Source organism: Argopecten irradians, chromosome 6 (assembly GCF_041381155.1).
Source record: "Argopecten irradians isolate NY chromosome 6, Ai_NY, whole genome shotgun sequence".
NCBI lineage: Eukaryota > Metazoa > Mollusca > Bivalvia > Pectinida > Pectinidae > Argopecten > Argopecten irradians.
Window position 1 is genome coordinate 3,147,311 of NC_091139.1, and position 19,786 is coordinate 3,167,096.

At 34.5% G+C, this 19,786-nt stretch overlaps 2 protein-coding genes across 2 annotated transcripts in view; one reads left to right on the forward strand and one right to left on the reverse strand.

The window, feature by feature from the left end:
* The first annotated feature begins 382 nt into the window (after positions 1 to 382).
* LOC138324734 (target of EGR1 protein 1-like) lies at positions 383 to 11,232 on the forward strand. The gene is made up of 7 exons (XM_069269846.1): positions 383 to 502; positions 2,922 to 3,057; positions 3,357 to 3,397; positions 4,585 to 4,909; positions 6,056 to 6,318; positions 6,826 to 7,012; positions 8,596 to 11,232. Exons 2-7 carry the CDS (start codon positions 2,944 to 2,946, stop codon positions 9,154 to 9,156), a joined length of 1,491 nt encoding a protein of 496 aa, XP_069125947.1. The 5' UTR covers positions 383 to 502; positions 2,922 to 2,943; the 3' UTR covers positions 9,157 to 11,232.
* LOC138324735 (midnolin-B-like) overlaps positions 10,350 to 19,786 on the reverse strand; it is a 38,664-nt gene continuing 29,227 nt past the window's right edge. Inside the window, exons 2-7 of the mRNA XM_069269847.1 lie at positions 19,034 to 19,121; positions 18,740 to 18,796; positions 16,923 to 17,180; positions 16,164 to 16,344; positions 15,571 to 15,732; positions 10,350 to 15,215 (exon numbers count right to left, since the gene is read on the reverse strand). Of these exons, the coding sequence (XP_069125948.1) occupies positions 14,911 to 15,215; positions 15,571 to 15,732; positions 16,164 to 16,344; positions 16,923 to 17,180; positions 18,740 to 18,796; positions 19,034 to 19,121 (1,051 nt within the window). The 3' untranslated portion in view covers positions 10,350 to 14,910. The remainder of the gene's footprint in view (positions 15,216 to 15,570; positions 15,733 to 16,163; positions 16,345 to 16,922; positions 17,181 to 18,739; positions 18,797 to 19,033; positions 19,122 to 19,786) is intronic.

Sequence of the window (19,786 nt, forward strand, 5' to 3'; positions counted from 1 at the left end):
AAATCTCAGTGCTAAGTCAAAGCTAGGAAATTCAATCATGGAATATTCTGAGTATTTTGAATGAATTTTCGGTACCTCCCCTAGTGTCACTCCAGTATGAGCGTGCTGTAATTAAATGGAAAGTACATGGAGGTAGTTTTTTTTTTAACTGAAGGTGTTAATTATTGGTATAACAATTTTTCAATTTATCAAAATTTGAAAATATTTTTCAATTCTGCGAAAAATCTTCATATATTAGTTACTGTATATGTATTCATTCATTTATTCGTTCATTTAAAACGATTTTATTAAGAATTTAAGAAATATGAAATTTAAAAAAAAAATTCGGATTCGAATTTAATTTTAGTTTCACTTTTGCCAGATAGAGTTATCTCCCGCTCTGGAATTCTTTTGTCAGAAGGTTGGTAAACACGAGGAGCGCGCACCTGCAACGTTGAATTGTGTTGTGTGATCGAAAGTCGTCACATGCAAAATGATATCATATTCAGTCTGAGTAACAAGTGTAAGCATTTGTATTATATATATATATACTACATATACACATATACTACATATAACACATCATAATGCGCTTCAGAACGCACCTTGGTCCTTGATGGGCTACGTCTAACTGTATACGACGTAATATGTATACGGGCCTAACGCGATTTGCCCTCTTCTATTTTCAGAATATTCTTCCGTTCACTCGATTGTAGCTCTTCTACTTCTGGAAGCTCTTCCGTCTATAGGCTTGAAGATCTTCTGAGAAGAGCGCAAATCAAGTTGAGTTAGAGGGTTTTACTGGTTGGACCTAGTTGCTCGTTTAGGAATTAAAGGTGGACCTGGTGGTCTTATATTTTTTCAGACGAGCCTTGACAAAGCCCTCACAGGCCCGTATTAAATAAACTACCATTCCGTCAGGATTTACACTTGTGGTACAGGAGAGGAGAAAATGTAGCAGCCAGACTGGGATTCAAACCCGGGAACCTCCGAACACTAGCCAAGTGCTATACCGATTGAGCTACCTGCTCACCGATGATCGACCCAGTCCAATCCTGATACACTTAAAATAATGTTGATAGTTGTGCTAAATGAGACTGCAAAGTCTTAACATATTTGTGAGACTAATTATTGTTATAGTATCCATTTGTTTTGTCGAAATCGGTTGTTCAGTGTATCAATAGGTTCTTTTAAAAGGTAAAGCCTTTAAAGAGCACAGCTACTTTTATAAAATTGGATTTGTTAAATGTGTAGGTCATCGGGTTGGATTTTTCGTTGCACTCCAATGCAAGCCAGATTATGTATGATGTTCAAATACACCACAATCTTGTGAAACACCACATCCGACATACTCATTCCACCTAACACACTGTCAAGAAATAATGCGCATAGTTCCACCTACCAAATACCAACTAGTAGTAGACACTATAGAAAGTTCTCCTTTTACCTGCGTACAGGGAATGGAACTCGTTATCAGCTGACATCATCACCTCGGATGTCCACATCGCTGGCTTAAAATCATATATATTATCCTATTTTTAACATATACTTCAACCAGGCACACTCCTGAGTCCAGACATATCAGTATGTGACTCAGACATATCAGTATGATTGATATATATATGATAATTGTGGTCCTGGACATAAGTTTGCAGATGCAATTTTTCAACACTATTAATTAACAGATGTTTTTGTGTCCAATAATATCACTACTTACAGGCAACCTGTTCTCACCAAGTTCCAATTCTCGCCATCACATGTGCATCTGTATGTTTTTCTCGCAATTTTACGTCAATTAAGTCATCTTCTGAGAGAAATACTTCCATGCTGATTTCCACAAAAAAATGTCTGAAAAATTAAAGTTTGTGTGCGATCATACACACATGCATTTGTGAGAATTTGTACACGACAAGAGAACTGGTCGCCTGTCAGTATATTCCATTGACAGGATATCAATAGTAGGTCTGTAATTTGCCCGAGATATTCTAGCTGACCTGCAGACACTAGACTTAAGAATTTCAACGTACATGTCGACATTGTGGCAGATAGATGTCTGGTGTTGGACTACATATGAAAACTATTTCAAAACATGGAATTTGCGGACACCATTTGTTACCAGACCTGGCCCCGATTTCTCGAAACAAAAGTGCAGACTTAAGTCAAAACTTAAGTTTTTCTCCTTATGTAATTTATATGAAAATTTATGACTTAAAGATGCTCCACCGCCGACAGAGCATAAATGATATTCATTATTTGAACAATAATTGATGTATTATCGTGTATATATATGACTGATTAACACAAAAAGTAATATAAAATAATATATTTTGCCTTTGGTGCATGCGCAATCAGTACTTCATTCCATATAGGATATAGTGCCACGGATTTTTTTCGGGATGCAATTAATTATTTTCCATATTTTTAACTTGAAGTAAAATTAAAAGCTCATACTTTTCAATGTTGGTAATGGTGTAAGGTAAGTAACTTTTGTAACTGAAGAAAAATACTAAATCGTCTTCTCCTGTTTTTGATAGTAAAAAAATACCATTTGTCGGCGGTGGAGCATCTTTAAGTCAGTTTTTTTCTTAAGTTTGTTTCGAGAAATCAGGGCCAGGTCATGTCTTATTCCAACTGCTTTCAAAATATTACCACCGAGTCTTTTCAACAAAGGAATAATTTATCTACCGATAGCAATCCATTTTATCACGCATGCACTTTCTACTATGTCAATACATTCGTTTCTTTTCCACAACTTTAAATTTCCCTCCTTGTCGTCTTCATTTTCTCATGTTATGCAAATCGCCTTAAATCTCGACGGATTGCTACACAATAGGACTTAAAACTACCAGGTTAATGTTATGATTATTTGTATAAAAACAAAATCGTATTGTACATTCTTATTGTTTGTTAATTGAAATATATTATTGATATTTCTGTTATAGAATTCATCTTTAGACATTGAAGATGGCCATGTTTGAAACAGTTCCTGTGGTGGATGTTCATAAAGACAACTTTAAGGAAATATGGCCGTCACTATTACTGTCAATAAAAACATCTACATTCATTGCCATGGATACAGTAAGCATTTGCTGGTTTATTTTGTGATGGAAAAGTTACTGTTACGTATTCATCATGATGTTAATCCACAAATAGTGTTAATTTCTTGATTAGAAAAACAATAGACAAAAGTCTTTGTTAATCATCATTTTAATTCAGTTTATTTTCAGATATCTTAACTTTTGTTACATATAATTTTATTAGCAATGACCATAGTACAGGATGAGGGCATATATATTTGTTGTGATAACAGCATATGAAATGGAGATTATACTCTTTCATATACCAATGTCCATTGTACATTTGTATTTACCTTTCAGGAACTCAGTGGATTAGGTAACAGAAAAGCTCTAATTGCCAAGTAAGTCAAAATAATGAGTTCTGTACTGGGTTTTTATTCCCTGCTTTCTCCGATACGGGGGATATTAATTTGGGTTTGTCCGTCTGTCTGTAACACTTTGTTTCCGTGCAATAAATGTAACAAATGTAAACCGATTTTCTTCAAACTTGGCGACAAGGTTAAATGTCTTAAGGGCACGGCCAAGTTCGATCCCGACTGTCGATGAACCTGATTTAGCGGAGTTATGGCCCTTTGAATTACTAAAAACATCCTTTTCTGCCATTTCCGTGCAATAAAAGTAACAAATATTAACCGATTTTCTTCAAATTTGGTAACAAGATTGAATGTCTTAAGTGCCTGGCCAGGTTTGATTAACTCTTTCAGCGGATGTTACTTATCAGAGTTATGGCCCTTTAATTTACTGCAAATGTCATTTTTCTGTATTTTCTGTGTAGTAACTAACAAATGTTAAAACTAATATTGTTAAAACTTGGTAAAGAAGTTAAATGCCTTATGGGCTTGGCCAAGTTTGATTGCCACTTTTGGCAGATCTTAATTAGCAGAGTTATGGCCCTTTGATTTAATAAAAAAAAATGTTAAGACTTTGTAACAAGGTCAAATGCTTTAAGGGCTTGACCAAGGTCGATTGCCACTCTTGGCCGACATTATGTAGTGGAGTTATGGCCCTTTGATATACTAAAAATGTCATTTTCTGCCATTCCCTATGCAATAATTGTAACAAATGTAAACCAATTTTCTTAAAAGTTAGTATCAAAGTTAAATGCCTTAAGAGCTCAGCTAAGTATAAAGTATAATAGTCACTTTCAGCGGACATTATTTTACACATCTTACTTCCGAATAAGACTTCAGTTTATTTATTCATGTTTCAACCAAGGTTAAACTTAACCTCAATAATGTTTACCTACAATATGTCCTGAAAGCGGGGGATGGATATTCCATGAATTTGCTTGTTAAAGTTATTTTGTCATATCATTTCTTCCAATGACTTAATAAAATTCCTCCCTGAGAGCTTTTATTTTAAATTTAAAGATACTAAGAGCTTCATTTAAAGAAGCTAAGAACTGTGCTTCATTTTCAAGATGTTTTTATTTAAGATATACCCATATTATATAAGTGTGCAAGGACCTAACATTTAAGTTATTAACTAAATGAACAATGCTTTCTTATTACATTGATGTGTATTTCAGGTCTATAGAGGACCGTTACAAAAGCATAGCTGGCAGTGCTAAGTCTCGGTCCATACTCTCCATTGGTATCTCCTGCTTCAAACTAAGCAGTGTGACAAACTTATCAACCAATGAGGGCACAGCTTCTGGTCAGGATGTTCCACAATGTCCAGAAGGGTCCAGAGGCTGCGGTTGGAATTTCCTAGTACAGACGTACAACATTACAACGTTATGTGAGGAGGACTATGTTGTGGAGCCTGGCTCGTTAAAGTTTCTTGTGGAGCATGGTTTCGACTTCAACAGACAGTATTCTAAGGGAGTTCCTTACTGTAGAGGCAACGATAAGGTAGGTAAATACCTAAAACTGAATCTTACCCTAAAAACACTGAAGTTCAATATATATCTTACCCTAAAATCACTGAAGACAAATATGTTACCCTAAAATCACAGAAGTCAAATATGTTACCCTTAAATCACTGAAGTTCAATATATATCTTACCTTAAAATCACTGAAGTTTAATATATGTCATACCCTAAATCATCGACAATTTAATATATGTTACCCTAAAATCACTGAAGACAAATATGTTACCCTAAAATCACAGAAGTCAAATATGTTACCCTAAAATCACTGAAGTCAAATATGTTACCCTAAAATCACTGAAGACAAATATGTTACCCTAAAATCACTGAAGTCAAATTTGTTACCCTATAAAAAATTGAAATGAACTGAAGTCAAATGTCTAACTTCAAAAGTTAAAACACAGAAGTTGAAAATCCTTTTGTATAAGATATTATCATCCCTATCAGATGTTTCATATCGTGCGAAAAATAATGTGCATTTCTTAACAAACGAGGCTAAAGAATGCCCTTGAAATTCCTGATTATATACATGTATATGTACAATACCTATCATTAGTTCTGGGACTGGGTTAAATAAATCCATGTTGTGAAAGAGTGCAAACATTTCTTCGTAAAACAGATATTACGTGTATGTATAAAATGTTATTAGTTGGTAAAGATTACAGGGATGAAGAATTCAAATGGAGCATGAACATTTAGTCAAAGTTTAGATACTCAATTTAATGTCACTAACTAAGAAAATATCTAATGAAATTAGAAATGTTTATTAGATGATTCTGAAGTTTTATTTTCTATTTTCTAGTTACACTTTAGTACAGTACTGCGATAAAAAAGGTATTTTTTGGGGGCAAGTAGAATTTAATTTCGGGCAAGTGAATTATTGGGCTCTACTTGCCCGGGGCAAGTGACTTTGAAATTTTTTTTACACCCCTGTATACTAAATGTTATCTTAGCTCGACATTATCCTTTGTTATTTTATTAGCTTGAGATGCCAGACCTTGTTAACTTGAAAGTGACATGTTCCCATCTTTATCATTTATCATCAAGAACTAATAGAGATTTAGGACTTTTGTTTCTGTTTCTTTTTACAATTTCCAAACTTTTGTTTTTACGTGTATTGTGACTTTAGGATGAAAAAAAGGCAGATAAAATGTCTTTGCGTCAGCTTTTTCTGGAAGTTCTTCAAGCAGCGTGTCCCATCGTCTTTCACAATGCTCTGATGGACTTGGTGTTTCTGTATGAGAACCTGTATGCTTGTACACCACAAAACATGGCCTCCTTCCTCGCTGATCTTACAGAAATGTTTCCTGCCGGTGTCTTTGATACGAAGTATATAACAGACTTCAAACACAAGATGCCTGCCTCATACCTGGAATACGTCTTCAGGCAATGGTAGGAATTCTAATTTTAATACTGCTTAAAATATAATTGTCTTTATCAAAACTTTTAATTAAGAATCACAGGACTTAATTTGAACAACTGTAACTCAACATAATTTTTGCGTTTTCTTACCTAGCAACCTTTTTATGGTGATCTAATCTTTCAGTTTAAACTTCTCTGGTTCTATTCTACCTGCATTTGAAAGTTTTCTTGAATTTTCATGATCAATTCTGAAATGTGCAAAATTTGATAACATACAACGATTATAAATTGGTTTGCAGTAAAATGATCATGAATATTTTAATCTGCAAATAATTCAATCACATAGCAAAATATACTATTAAAACAACAATGCTAGGGTTTTCAGTGGACTTATGAGAATGGGCTTTTGATTCCTCAAAATGATAGTTGGCTGTTATGATTGAAGGAGGCATGCCCATTTGTGTTTGACTATGCTTTGTTTTGAAGGTTTAAACAGATGTCGTTGATGTGTATTGATTGATGAATTGACATTTTCAGTTTGAGAACCAATAAGGAGTATGCGTCGTCGGGTAGAAAACATGCATGGGCAAGTTTTCCTACTTATCCTGAAGGATTCTCTCACATCACTCGATGTAACTGTGTGCGGCCAGGACTAGCCGTCCCTTCCAACATTGATAAGGACACACAGGACAAACTGAAAGCCACTGTGTGCGAGAGTTACGCTGTAAGTATTGATTAACTGATACTTGATTTTTATACTGTAAGAATGGATTTGACCCTAGTGAAGGCATCCTCAATATTACAGAGGTTACTTTCACTGTCATTATATCCATCCCTGGACTATCTCATAGTAAAACTGGAGGCAGAAAAAAATGACCAATCACAGGCCTTCAAAGACTTCTTTTGAAGATTACAGATATCGAAGGCCAACTTCAAAGTCACACAGTTAACCACACTGTACCATTATTTGTTTGGTTTGATGCACATCAAAGAACCAGCAGATCTAAGTATTTAAGCACAGAGCCTTGAGTTTTGTTATGCGATAGTCCAGAGTTGAATGGACTGACAGTGATTGTGACTCCAGAAGTATCAAGGATGTAGTGAAGGACGATATATAAAATGTTTTTACTATTTGTTGTATAATTATTTCTTATTATATATATCTAAATCTTGTATCCGATCACTTTCATTTGAAACAGGTGTGATGAAGTTTTGATATGGAAACGCACAAATAGTTACTCTATTTCATATTTACAAATTTATCAGTTTCCAACTTTATGAATACAGTAGCACGCGGTTAGAATGTACCTCTGGAGACTAACAAAAGCATTTTATTATAAATATATTTTAAGCCCACCATCATCAGATGGTGGGCTATTCAAATCGCCTTTCGTCTGTGGTCCCTCATCCGTCCGTCCTTTATTTATTCTTGTTATGGCTATTTCTCAGAAAGTGCTAAAGGGATCTTTCTCAAATTTCATATGTAGGTTCCTCTAGGGCCCTAGTTGTGCATATTGCATTTTGGGACCGACTGGTCAACAAGATGGCCGACAGGCGGCCATCTTGGATTTTAATATTCAAAGTTTGTTATCACTATTTCTCAGAAAGTACTGAAGGAATCATTCTCAAATTTCATATGTAGGTTCCCCTTGGGCCTTTGTTATGCGTATTGCATTTTACGAGACAGCCATCTTGGATTTTGATAGTTAAAAGTTTGTTATCCCAATTTCTCAGAAAGTGCAGAAGGGATCAATCTCAAATTTCATATGTAGGTTCCCCTGAGCCATAGTTATACATATTGCATTTTGGGACCAATCAGTCAACAAGATGGCCGCCAGTCAGCCATCTTGGATTTTGATAGTTAAAGTTTGTTACCACTATTTCTCAAAAAGTACTACAGGGATCATTCTCAAATTTCATATGTAGGTTCCCCTAGGGCCTTTGTTATGCATGTTGAATTTTGGAACCAATTGTTGTACAAGATTATTATTGAAGTTTGTCAGTGTTATATATCTCAGAAAGTACTGAAAGGATCATTCTCAAATTTCATATGTAGTAATATGTAGTAAAAGTTTGAAAAGCAGAGAAAAGATCCTCTTTCCATTGTCAGACGTATCTATCATTCTTTGGTAGGCGCCAAGATCACTCTGGGATCTCTTATTTATATACATATTACAAGCGGCTTTAAGGCATCTTGACCGGGAATGAAAAGTATTACATTATAACTATGAATTTGATGTAAGCATGTTCATTATAAACATGTTTTGCTATATGCTGAACAATATTGATCAACTGTATTTTTTTCAGGGACATGGATGGTGCAGCCGGGGCAATTCATGTACAAAATCACACGATGTTGATCTCATTCTTGACATTGACTTTCTTGCCCAGTCAAAGAAAAGTCGTAAACGAAAGCGTCGCAGAGATAACCAGAAAACGGATGTAGAGAATGGAGGTTCTACAGAGCAAGATCAGGAGGAGCAGGAGATGGAGACTAACATAGCAGAAATGTCACTCGGCGCAAAGGAAGTGTCGGAAATGTGTGAGAATGATACTTCAAAAACCACAGACAAAAGTGAAGCAATCTTATCCGGAGCTGTCGGTAACTCTAAGGGTCCGGTTGTATCGGGCAAACACCGGGCAGGATTTGATGCCTTTATGACTGGCTATATCATGGCAAGTTACGTGTCAGAGTATGGTACTTATAGTGGGAGTTTGAAGATGGAAGATGTGGGTTTAGAACATATCAGAAACCTTGTATATCTGACAGGAAAAGATATCCCATTAACTGTTGTCAAAAGTGGATTTGCCAAAACATCCAAGGAGCATCGAGAAAAATTCTCAAAGTTCTGTCTGCAATCATCCTAAAGTTTTGTGTAATATAATAAATGATTTTTTTTTATAGTATTTAATGTGACAGTCTGAATTTAAAGTATGTTATTTGATTTTTAAACTGGTGCTAATAATAAAGAATGAAAGTGGAAGCAAGGTGTCTATATCGGAAATATACTCTTTGTAAAATGGACTTGAAAAACGAGGAAAAATTCAGTTAAAACTGTTCACATATACATTATGTATGGTGAAAACCTGCTAATTGCAGCTGTTATTTTAATAAGCGCATTTTGAACAAAGAAAAATCCTGTTAATTGAAATATTATAGTGTTAAATGCAATTTGTTTTGAGTAATTTCTCATGAAAAAACTGCAAGTATATAATGAAGCCATAAAAAAACGTTATCTTTTATGGATTTGATAGTACCCTGGTAAATGTTATAAAATATTATACATGTTATAATATATAATGTATAATATCTGTCAGGACTGAATAGATTACCAGTCTAGAGGAATCCAGCATTGTCACGCTGGAACACAAGGAAGATGTAACTTCATCAAAAGAGTTCCATGTTTTGTATGAAGGACATTTATTAATTTCTGTCCAATGAGCATTTCATTGGAGAAACCAAAGTAGTATGGAGTAGTGGTTATTTGACATATTGTTTGCATTCCTTTGTCCATGTATACTTTATACTTGGTATGTGGGTCCACTGCAGTGTGATGGTGTGTTGCATAACAAAACCAGATCACTGACTTCTACCAAAGAAATATACAGTACTATAAGGTTTTAGAATTTAATACTTTGTATGTGGGTCCACGAAGACAAAACTAGGTCACTGTGACCTATATTTTGACCTTTGACTTCAATTAAATTTGTTAAATAAAAACTTGTGTGACACATTAAGGGGGCTTAAATTTGACAAATGATCTTTCTTGATAGGGCATGCCTTGTCCTAGTATCCAGAAAGATTGCATGGTGTCTTAGCTATCAGTACTGTCAGCGCTTTCAAGTCCGTACTATCAGAACAGGTTTGTTTGTGAATAATTCATAGACCTAGTGATAATACAGATATGTGAAATTTGACCGTCGACAAACTATCATGATTTATGCCCAATGTGTTTATGACTTCTTTGTTTTCTCTTTGTGAAGTTACTTCCCTTTGTACACATGGCTTTCAATATTTCAGCTTATTTCATGTACACAAATTAAAACACTAGTAGACAAAATGAATGCTTTGATCGTTTTTATTAACTGATGTCTTAATGTCAAATGTGAACAGTCTAAACACAAATTAAACTGAAACAAGACATTCGCAATATCTCTATACTCTAAACAAGACATTCGCAATATCTCTATACTCTAAAAAAGACGTTCGCGATATATCTATACTCTGATGTCATGGACGAAGTTTCTAGGTCAGTTGCTGTTAACAGAGAGCAACTATGACACGTGTGGAAAGCTTTTGTTTTAAGGGAACATCGAATACACAAAGACAATATCGGATAAGCACTTACACATGTCATGCATTGGGAAAATGTTCAAAAGAAATAATCTGACTTGTGAATTCAACCCGTCAACTTTATGTATATTGCATCTTCTTAAGACCAATTACATATTGTATTACTAAGTAATGTATTTCTCGGAGTAAAAGTCACAATTTTTTTCACTGAAAATTGGGAGGGAGACCTTTACACCAGTATATATTACTATTTGAATGAGGTGGATTTGGAACATAACAAACACATAATGGAAATATTATCCTGTGAACACTTCTTTTTTCCGCAAAGTGTCATTACATGTACATTTGTATCAAAATGTAAGATAAATCTAGTAATTGTTCATTACTCTTGTATCATACATGTAATTCATCACTGAATTGAAAGAATATATTCATCTGTTTGCATTATTTAGTCATAAATTATTAATTATGTAATTTTTATCTTAATGTTTAATTTTTCCGATATCCTGGTCTTTAATTTGCTTTACAAATATAAATATTCTTTTACTGTAACCTTCAAATTTTTTTTTTTTTTTTTGAAAATTTATTACGATGAAAAAAATATAATGATATTTAAAGTTAGTAAATAAAATTCTAAGAAATAGGTGAACTATAGATATAATGCCTTATAAAAACATGAAATTAACTTCTGATGAGAGGGATGGATTGTCACCATAGTAACTATAACAACGAAAACAAAAATGGGGAAAATGCACATTTACAGCACAAATCGATAATATAAAAGTCAAAATTCGTGCAAAATAGCAAAGACTTTAACATGATGAATACGTATACCAATAATTTTATTGATATGAAAAACAAATATTCTGTATAATTAATAGTTTCTCTCGTTGAAAAAATAAAAATAGTTTTTAAGAAATAAATACTTGCTCTATCTACATCACCAATACAGATTTAAATATATATATTTTATACATGTAGTTTGTATAACAAACAATATCCACTATAACTACATTGTGCTGCTGCAACGGTTTAGATCACACACATGTACATCCCAGTCACGTGTGTATTATGTGAAATATCACACATGTGTACAAGTAACATGTGTATTATGTGTAATATCACACATATGTACAACACAGTCACATGTGTATTATGTGTGACATCATTACAGAAAACAAAACATCAAATCGCAATCTCTCCCAAACCCGACATAGAACTGACTATATACGAGACATGACATTGTTATTGGTACTAAACTTTGAAAAGTCATGTTATGTTGAATAATGTAAAAACAAACTTCTACCTGGAATTTCCAATTTAACATTTATTACTGTGCTTTCTTGATTTAAAACAATTTTATAATTTACATTTAAATAGTGGGTAATTTTAATCTTGTGCAATAAATATTTCATAGAGATATGATTCAATTTTCTTTTACCCTGGAACATTTTAAAGCCAAAATGTAAAATTAAAAATCTTTTAGCTGATGTGACGGTAGTTGTTAGTTTTGTCTCATCCTTAAATATGCTGATAGGGAAATATAATTTGTTTCAAGGTGAGTACGGTATAGATTATTGGCCATTAACCTTATATATACAGTTCACGTGTAATATACAGATATGAACATAGAACACTAATACATGGGTATACTTCAATATACATTGTATAAATCAGTTGACACTCACGGAAACAATCAATAGTTTGATATGAAATTGGCAAGGTAGCTTAATTAAAACAAGTTTATGTGCGCATGTTTTTTTTCTTCCGAAATTCATACGTCAATCATTCGTCTTAAGAAACTAAAACCTATATAATAATGTATTTACATAAAACCGTATTAACAATATTTGATAACAATGAATATATTAAATTTTATGGTTCATGGACTGGTACGCAGATACACACATGCAATTACTGGCCTTATACTTTAAAAAATCTTTTAACAAAAAACAAGATATTTCTCAATACAATTTTACCCTGTGTTCATACCTGTATCCTACTTTAGTCTTGTCAAATAAATTAAATCTAATTTAAATGTTACTAATTTTGATATTCACTAAATAAAAATAATTTGTTCCTATTATTTTCCAATTTCATGTAAAATAATTTATAAATTAAAAATGTATATTTAAGTATTTCAAACAAATTAAAAGAAATAAATTGTAAAAATAGATATGCATGTGTTTGTTTTTATTTTTAGTTTTACGTCCTATTAACAGCCAGGGTCATGTAAGGACGTGCCAGGTTTGTTGGTGGAGGAAAGCCGGAGTACCCGGAGAAAAACCACCGCTCAGCGGTCAGTACCTGGCAACTGCCCCACATGGGATTCGAACCCGCATCCCAGAGGTGGAGGGCTTGTGGTAATATGTCGGGACATCTTAACCACTCGGCCACCGCGGCCCCCAGAGATATGCATGTTGGATTATTCTGACATCATATACATTTATTTCTCAACTTTTATGTTTCGATACAAACTTGATTAAATATACCTGGTATTTAAACTCATTAAGTAGATCTGAGTAAAAAATTATAGTGATATGAATTTAACATCACCTTGGGCCACATATACCAGGTATAAGTATACCAGGTATAAGTATAGAACAACATCACATGACTACTGATCATGTAAGAAAACATTCGAATATAATTATACATTACTTCACAAAAACCTGACCATTTTTAATTTGTTGCCATATTTGTCCATGGGAATAACATGTATAACGTAAAATTGATTAAAATGGGAAAAGGGTGCCATTTATATCTTTTTCTCAGTTTATATTAGAAGGAAATTATATTACACCATTGCAATATACAAGCGTTAGAAAAAAAGTAGAAAGGGTATATTATTATATTGTGATGCTTAGGTACAATAAAACAAGAGGCCCAGCAGGCCTGTATCTCTCACCTGGTCTATACAACAAAACATCATGAGGTGATATTAAACAGTAAACATATGTACATTGTTTTCCCCGACTCTCAGGGAGTCAAATGTGCATCACATCCATAAAATCATTTATTGCAAAAGGTATTGTTATTTCTGATTGTTTCTGAAGGGAAATAAAATAAACCCATATTATTATATAGAAAATCTTTTTTACACGATTCATGACATTATTATGGTAGTATAAAGGTGATAAAAAAGACAACATGTACATGGTCAATAACAACACAAATGGGTCCACAGAATATTTTTTTGTAATAAGTGTTTTTGTCACTCTCCAGTATATTGTGGAAGGTTCAAGACTTAGACAAAAAAAAAACACAAAAAAAAACTTGCCATCAGATTTTGCATATTAGGTAAAAAAAACAATTATCAACATTTATGGAAGGGTTTAAGCATTTTGAGTTGATGAGACTAATGTGTTGTGGGTAAAATTCTCTTTATACACCTTGATAAGTGTATGTTGTTGTATTTGATACAATGCCCACATCATCTGTAGAAGTTAATGTGTCGCTGTGTACATGATAACTACACTATTTACAGACCCCGGCCGCCAGTGTTCTGGCGACGAGTGATTGGTACAATCGTGTACCTGTACAATCTCCTACCCGCACACATTACACTGTGCCAAAACAGGTAAAACAATATAGGTTACAACCAACTCTCTATTAAGGACTTTTAATATAATGTCTTATACAACATGTGAGCTTCGTAAATATAGATCTATCCAAAAATCTCTTCAACAAAATCATAATAACAAACATGCATACAATCTGCTGAGCTCTTCAAATACTTCAATCTAGAGCGGTATTATTTATATTTATATAAAAGAATGCATGAATATATCAAAGTTTTGAGAACTATATTTCTTCGCTCAGTTTGATATCGAGATTCCTCAGTTTATGAGTGATGTCATCCAGAGAGTTTTTGGTGTCCCTCATTGATTCCTTGTTCTTCAGTATCTCGTCGATCAGTGTCGGTAGCATGTCACTGTAATGACAGCCCTGAACCCAAACAAATGAGTCCGCTCTGTAACACCTGTGATAGGCTAGAGCCAACAAAACAAATCCTCCAAGCCTATACTGTGCTTCGTGTCCTGGAGAACTCTAGGTCCCATTGGTGCGGGACAGCTAGAGATGTGCGCAATGCTGAGGGGAGCTTGGACTCGTGGACAAGCTCCATACAGTCGAATATCTCCATGTTGGGTCACAAGCTTCTGTCTCTCCTCTGTGATAAGAACAGCTTCAGCTAGACTCTTCTATGGCACAAATTGGTGTAAAAAAGTTACCAAGCACCAACTGAAAATGGCACTCAACCAAACTGACAAACAAGTATGTCAGTTTTATGGGGAAAACCGACCATAGGCCAAACGCTCTGATCCTCTTCATACAGCTAGAGTGTCCTGTTCAATGCTGCTGCCATTGTAACCAGAGTTAACAGGCACTCCATCCTCAGTGACTTCTTGGTCAGGGTGACCTTGACCTTGAATTTTATTATTGTCACGGATACATACATGACCTTGACCACAGCTGTAATCACGATTGTGCCAATGGTACGGTGCTCGTACATCCCGTCTTTCTCTGCGACGGAATTTACGCTCCTCCATCATTCTTTTGAGTTGTTGGACCTTCTCTCTTAACTTTGAGTCGTCTTGTTTTTCACTGGTGTGGAGATCTTGTCTATGGCATCCTAAAATGTACAAACTATGTATGTCTTAGCTTGCTCGTGTCTTTCTTCAAGATTTTTTTTAATTCTTTTTGGTAAAATTCATTTAAGAATACTAGGTTAAAAATTCATGTACATAAAATGTTTGTAGGATATAAATGTCCCTATCTACATGTGAAATTAGGAACTGAATTAATGGAAAAAGATACATGTGTAACATGGCCCTTTGCGTATCAAATGATGTCCCATATATCACAACTGGGGGTATCCATGAATTTAAATTTTTGCAAAAAAATTATTTTATGGGAACATCACTGTTAAAACAACCAAAATAAGCGATACTTTGCTTCAAAGATAGTTCTCAAACAAACTAAGTTACCTTTAGCATGGCTATGGTGCCGAGAGGTTTGGGGGTTCTGGCCCATTAGTCCCTGGCGATACTGTGGCGTGGCTCCTAACAGGTCATTCAGGATGTGAATAATGGTTGTGATATCTCTACGAGGACGTCCCCCCTGATCCTGTAGGGTTGGGTCCAGGGTACCTACAAAGGGAAAACACCATCACTACATACCACATCATCATTATAGATACTCAGGTAAGGTCAAGTTAGTGATCCTATCCCAAAATCAGTTGGGTATCACAGCATGTGCAATTCAATGTGGCTATTTTATCGCACCCAGTCTTTAAAATTGTATATTAATTGGGCTGGTCTCCTAAATATAGAAAGAAGGGATTCCTATTTTTATCTAAATAGTTTTATATAATGTGTTTTTTTGTTGGTTTTTTTCATAACAATTGATTTGTATTAAGTAAAGATACCTGGTACATCATTAATATGTATTTTATTCAAAATTATGGCTTAAATTACATAAAGTTCATCATGTATCTTTAAACATATTGGATATTCCAAAGTAGCAACTTATGTTATCCTATATGTAGAAATAAATAATACCAAATTAACCGCCCACTTACCAGAGAATTTTCCAGAATAAACTCCTCCCCCTAGATGGTGCATGCTCTCAATGATGGCCCCGGGGGCTGGTGTTGGGGATAGGGGAGATGTGGAGCCAGGTTGGGGTGACGATGGAAAGAAAGGTCCCACAGGGCTGGTTCTAGACGACAGGACTTCTGAGGTTCCAGGTTTGCTGGTATGCTGAATTCAAAATCGAAAGCTCCAGATTTATTCTCTACTTTAATTTAACCTCAGCGAGGCATAGATACCAGGACATTCTCTAGTAGCCATAGATACCAGGACATTCTCTAGTAGCCAAAGATACCAGGACATTCTCTGGTAGCCATAGATACCAGGACATTCTCTAGTAGCCATAGATACCAGGACATTCTCTAGTAGCCATAGATTCCAGGACATTCTCTAGTAATCATAGATACCAGGACATTCTCTAGTAGCCATAGATACCAGGACATTCTCTAGTAGACATAAGTACTAGGACATTCTCTAGTAGCCATAGATACCAGGACATTCTCTAGTAGCCATAGATACCAGGACATTCTCTAGTAGACATAAGTACCAGGACATTCTCTAGTAGCCATAGATACCAGGACATTCTCTAGTAGTCATATTATTTTTATAGGGCACAACTCTTTCTCAATCATCAACTTAGATATATAATGAGAAGTACTTTTGTTTGTATTTTGCTTCAATTATTATTGATTGGGACGTTTGTTAATTGGACAATTGATAAAGATAGATTGACTAGATACTATATATACCTGTTGTGCTGCAGCAGCTGGGAAGTTTGAGAACTGACTGATGTTCCGTGACAGGCTGTGGCTGCTATGAGGAGCCGTAGGGCTGGGTATCTCTTGGTGGTCCGAGACCTGCTCGTGGGAAGGTACCACCACAGGAGTGGGGCGAGCACGACGGCCGTTACACTGGGTGGAAGATAACTGCAGCTGTATAAACATCATGTGATCTCCGACTCGCATTGCAAGCACCAGTGGAGCGCGACCCGACAGGAAATCATTTACCTGTAACATAGAGGGGAACAATTCTTTGATTAATTTATTAATCAATGACCTATTAACTGCTATAGGGCAGGCCTCAAAGTTGAGTGAAATTTACTCGCATATGCGAGTAAATATTCCCAAACGCGAGTTAAAATTAACGATATATCGCCAAACGGCGAGTAAAAAATTCCTAAATATTTCCGGATTTATTTTGTGTTCGGTTCTTTTAGTAGTAACATATATCTAATCTGTGTCAGAAAAGCGCTTAAAAGCATAATTACTGTGTGCGTCTTGATGACCCTACAGCGTGTATCAGTAGCAATGTGGCGGCAAAAAGGCCGGGGCAAATCCCCCTGACTTGTTTTGGCTTTAAAAAGTCAAAACAAACAGAAAACAATGGCAGATTTGACTCGGGATTCATGTGCAAAATGGGACTGAAGCCAAAACATCGACAGGAAGCAAACGCTTCGACATGGCTGAATGAATGTTGTGGCTAAGACATGACGAAGGTACGATGTTTTGAAAGATGTTTGAACAGATTATTAATTAATCAATGACGGCAAAATAGACTTTGTGTCCAACTACTGATTGTTACGAAAGAGACAGACGCTTGTGTGACACAGAAAGACAGTAAGACATTCATGATACTGTTATCGCTTCAAACATTGCAAGATATGAACATGAAGTTCGTCAATGCATACATGTATAGAATTGCCAAGCCAGAACTACAGTGTAAATTCCAAGCCGCTGGTAGACATTTGCAACGAAAAACGGACTCTTGGAAGCTTGTACATGACTGCCTGAGGTATTAGGCCCAATTTATTCAATTTAAAATCAAATATTATAACCCTAATCGACGAGATATGAGTTAGTAACTGAATAAATTTGAGATATATTGATAATTACTATACATTTATATATAAATTACTTATATTACCGTATATAGAAATGTAAACAGATTGAAAAATGGTTTAAAACAAAAAGGAAGCTGAAGTACAGAGGCTGTTTGGTGGGACATTGCAGTTGTTGAATAAAAAGAGTTTTGACCAACACAAAATTATGTTTTTCGTGTTTTTAATACTTGTATATTTGTATCTGCTCAATAGTGTAAGGTGTCTCAATAAAGCTCTTAACACATCAAATCAATATTTGAAACTTATAAATTTCGCTTGAAAACATTTGGCGAGTAAAATTTAGAGGTCACTCGCCACTTGGCTAGTCATTCCCAAGTGCTACTTTGAGGCCTGTAGGGTCATGTAAGGACGACATGTATGCATGAATACAGAGAAAGACTGATATATTGGGGAAATTAGGAAATATCAGTACATTGGTAATATTGTTTTGTTTGTTTGTATGTTTGTTTTTCCACTGACATTTATTCAACTAAATGCTTATCGTGGTTATTATTGTTTTTTCCTTTTTATGATGGTTTTTTTTTTTGTGTGTCTATAACTCTACTATATACAGTAAAACTTTCCTTAACTGTCTACTTTGTACATCTTAAATACTGTATATTTCATTTTATCAAAACAATCTGTAAGAATTATTAAGATTACCAATAATTTACAAATAAAACTAACCTGAGAATCTGATAGACTTTCCAGAGCCTGAACAACACTTGAATCCTCGCGTGGATACTGAAAGTAAGAAAAAAAAATATGGATTGTCTCCCTTACTCTAGTCTTTAAGTGTGTACTGAGTTCACATTTTACTACTACAAGCTTGATGTTGCTAGAATTAATTCACAATACACCTTTTAGTAAATTAAAAGAATTTTGCACAGTATTAGGTATTTTCATCATTAGCTATGATGTAGCTACAGATGTTTGTACGATTAAACAATAAAAACAGATAATGTACGTTAGGGGACTCACCGAGAACCCACTCTCCAATGTGGGCAGTAATGTTACTTGGCTACAGTCTATAATGCTATTGTCTTTCAAAGTTCCAAACTTTAACAACCTGCAAAACAAAAATGGTAAAACAAAATTAGTAACATTATCATCAAATTCAGCTTCCCAAAGTTTTACTAGTAACAGCCTGCAAAATAAAAACCGTAGCATTATGATCTAATTCAGAGTCCCAAACTGTCTTCAAAACAGAAAATATTACAATTTCCCTTTTTTTTTTTAAACATTGATTGTAATCTGCAAATAATTTTGTAATTCTATAGATGATACAATTCCATATAAATGATTTCCACCACTTGCTCAATAGGACATACGTAATGCATAAAGATATAATATCATATAAAAAGTTGCTCAATGTAATCAATATACTTTCATTCTCCTATAATGTTATAAAATAATGATTTTTTTCTGGATATTTTAAACAATTGCCGTAAACGTTTTATTACGTATTAAACAAAAATATATGTAGACAAAAGCAAAATTTTAAAACAAAATGCTGATTCAAAATTTTATCTAGTATATATGACTAGCCTGAGTTCGCTATTCCAATCTTCTGAGTTGATATTTTATTGAAGAAATATAACCAATATAGAAAAATTCCAATTCATATAGATTATAAATCAATTTTATGATTTTTTATGGCTATAAGAACACCTGCATTCCCCGGGGAGCCATCAATTATCTACATATGGGCTAGGGTTCCAAAAGTCAGTCTGT

Coding starts and splice junctions, on each gene's coding strand:
- LOC138324734 (XM_069269846.1), top strand. CDS start 2,944: ATGGCCATGTTTGAAACAGTTCCTGTGGTGGATGTTCATAAAGACAAC. Junction 3,058..3,356: donor CATTCATTGCCATGGATACA/GTAAGCATTTGC, acceptor TTTACCTTTCAG/GAACTCAGTGGATTAGGTAA. Junction 4,910..6,055: donor ACTGTAGAGGCAACGATAAG/GTAGGTAAATAC, acceptor TTGTGACTTTAG/GATGAAAAAAAGGCAGATAA.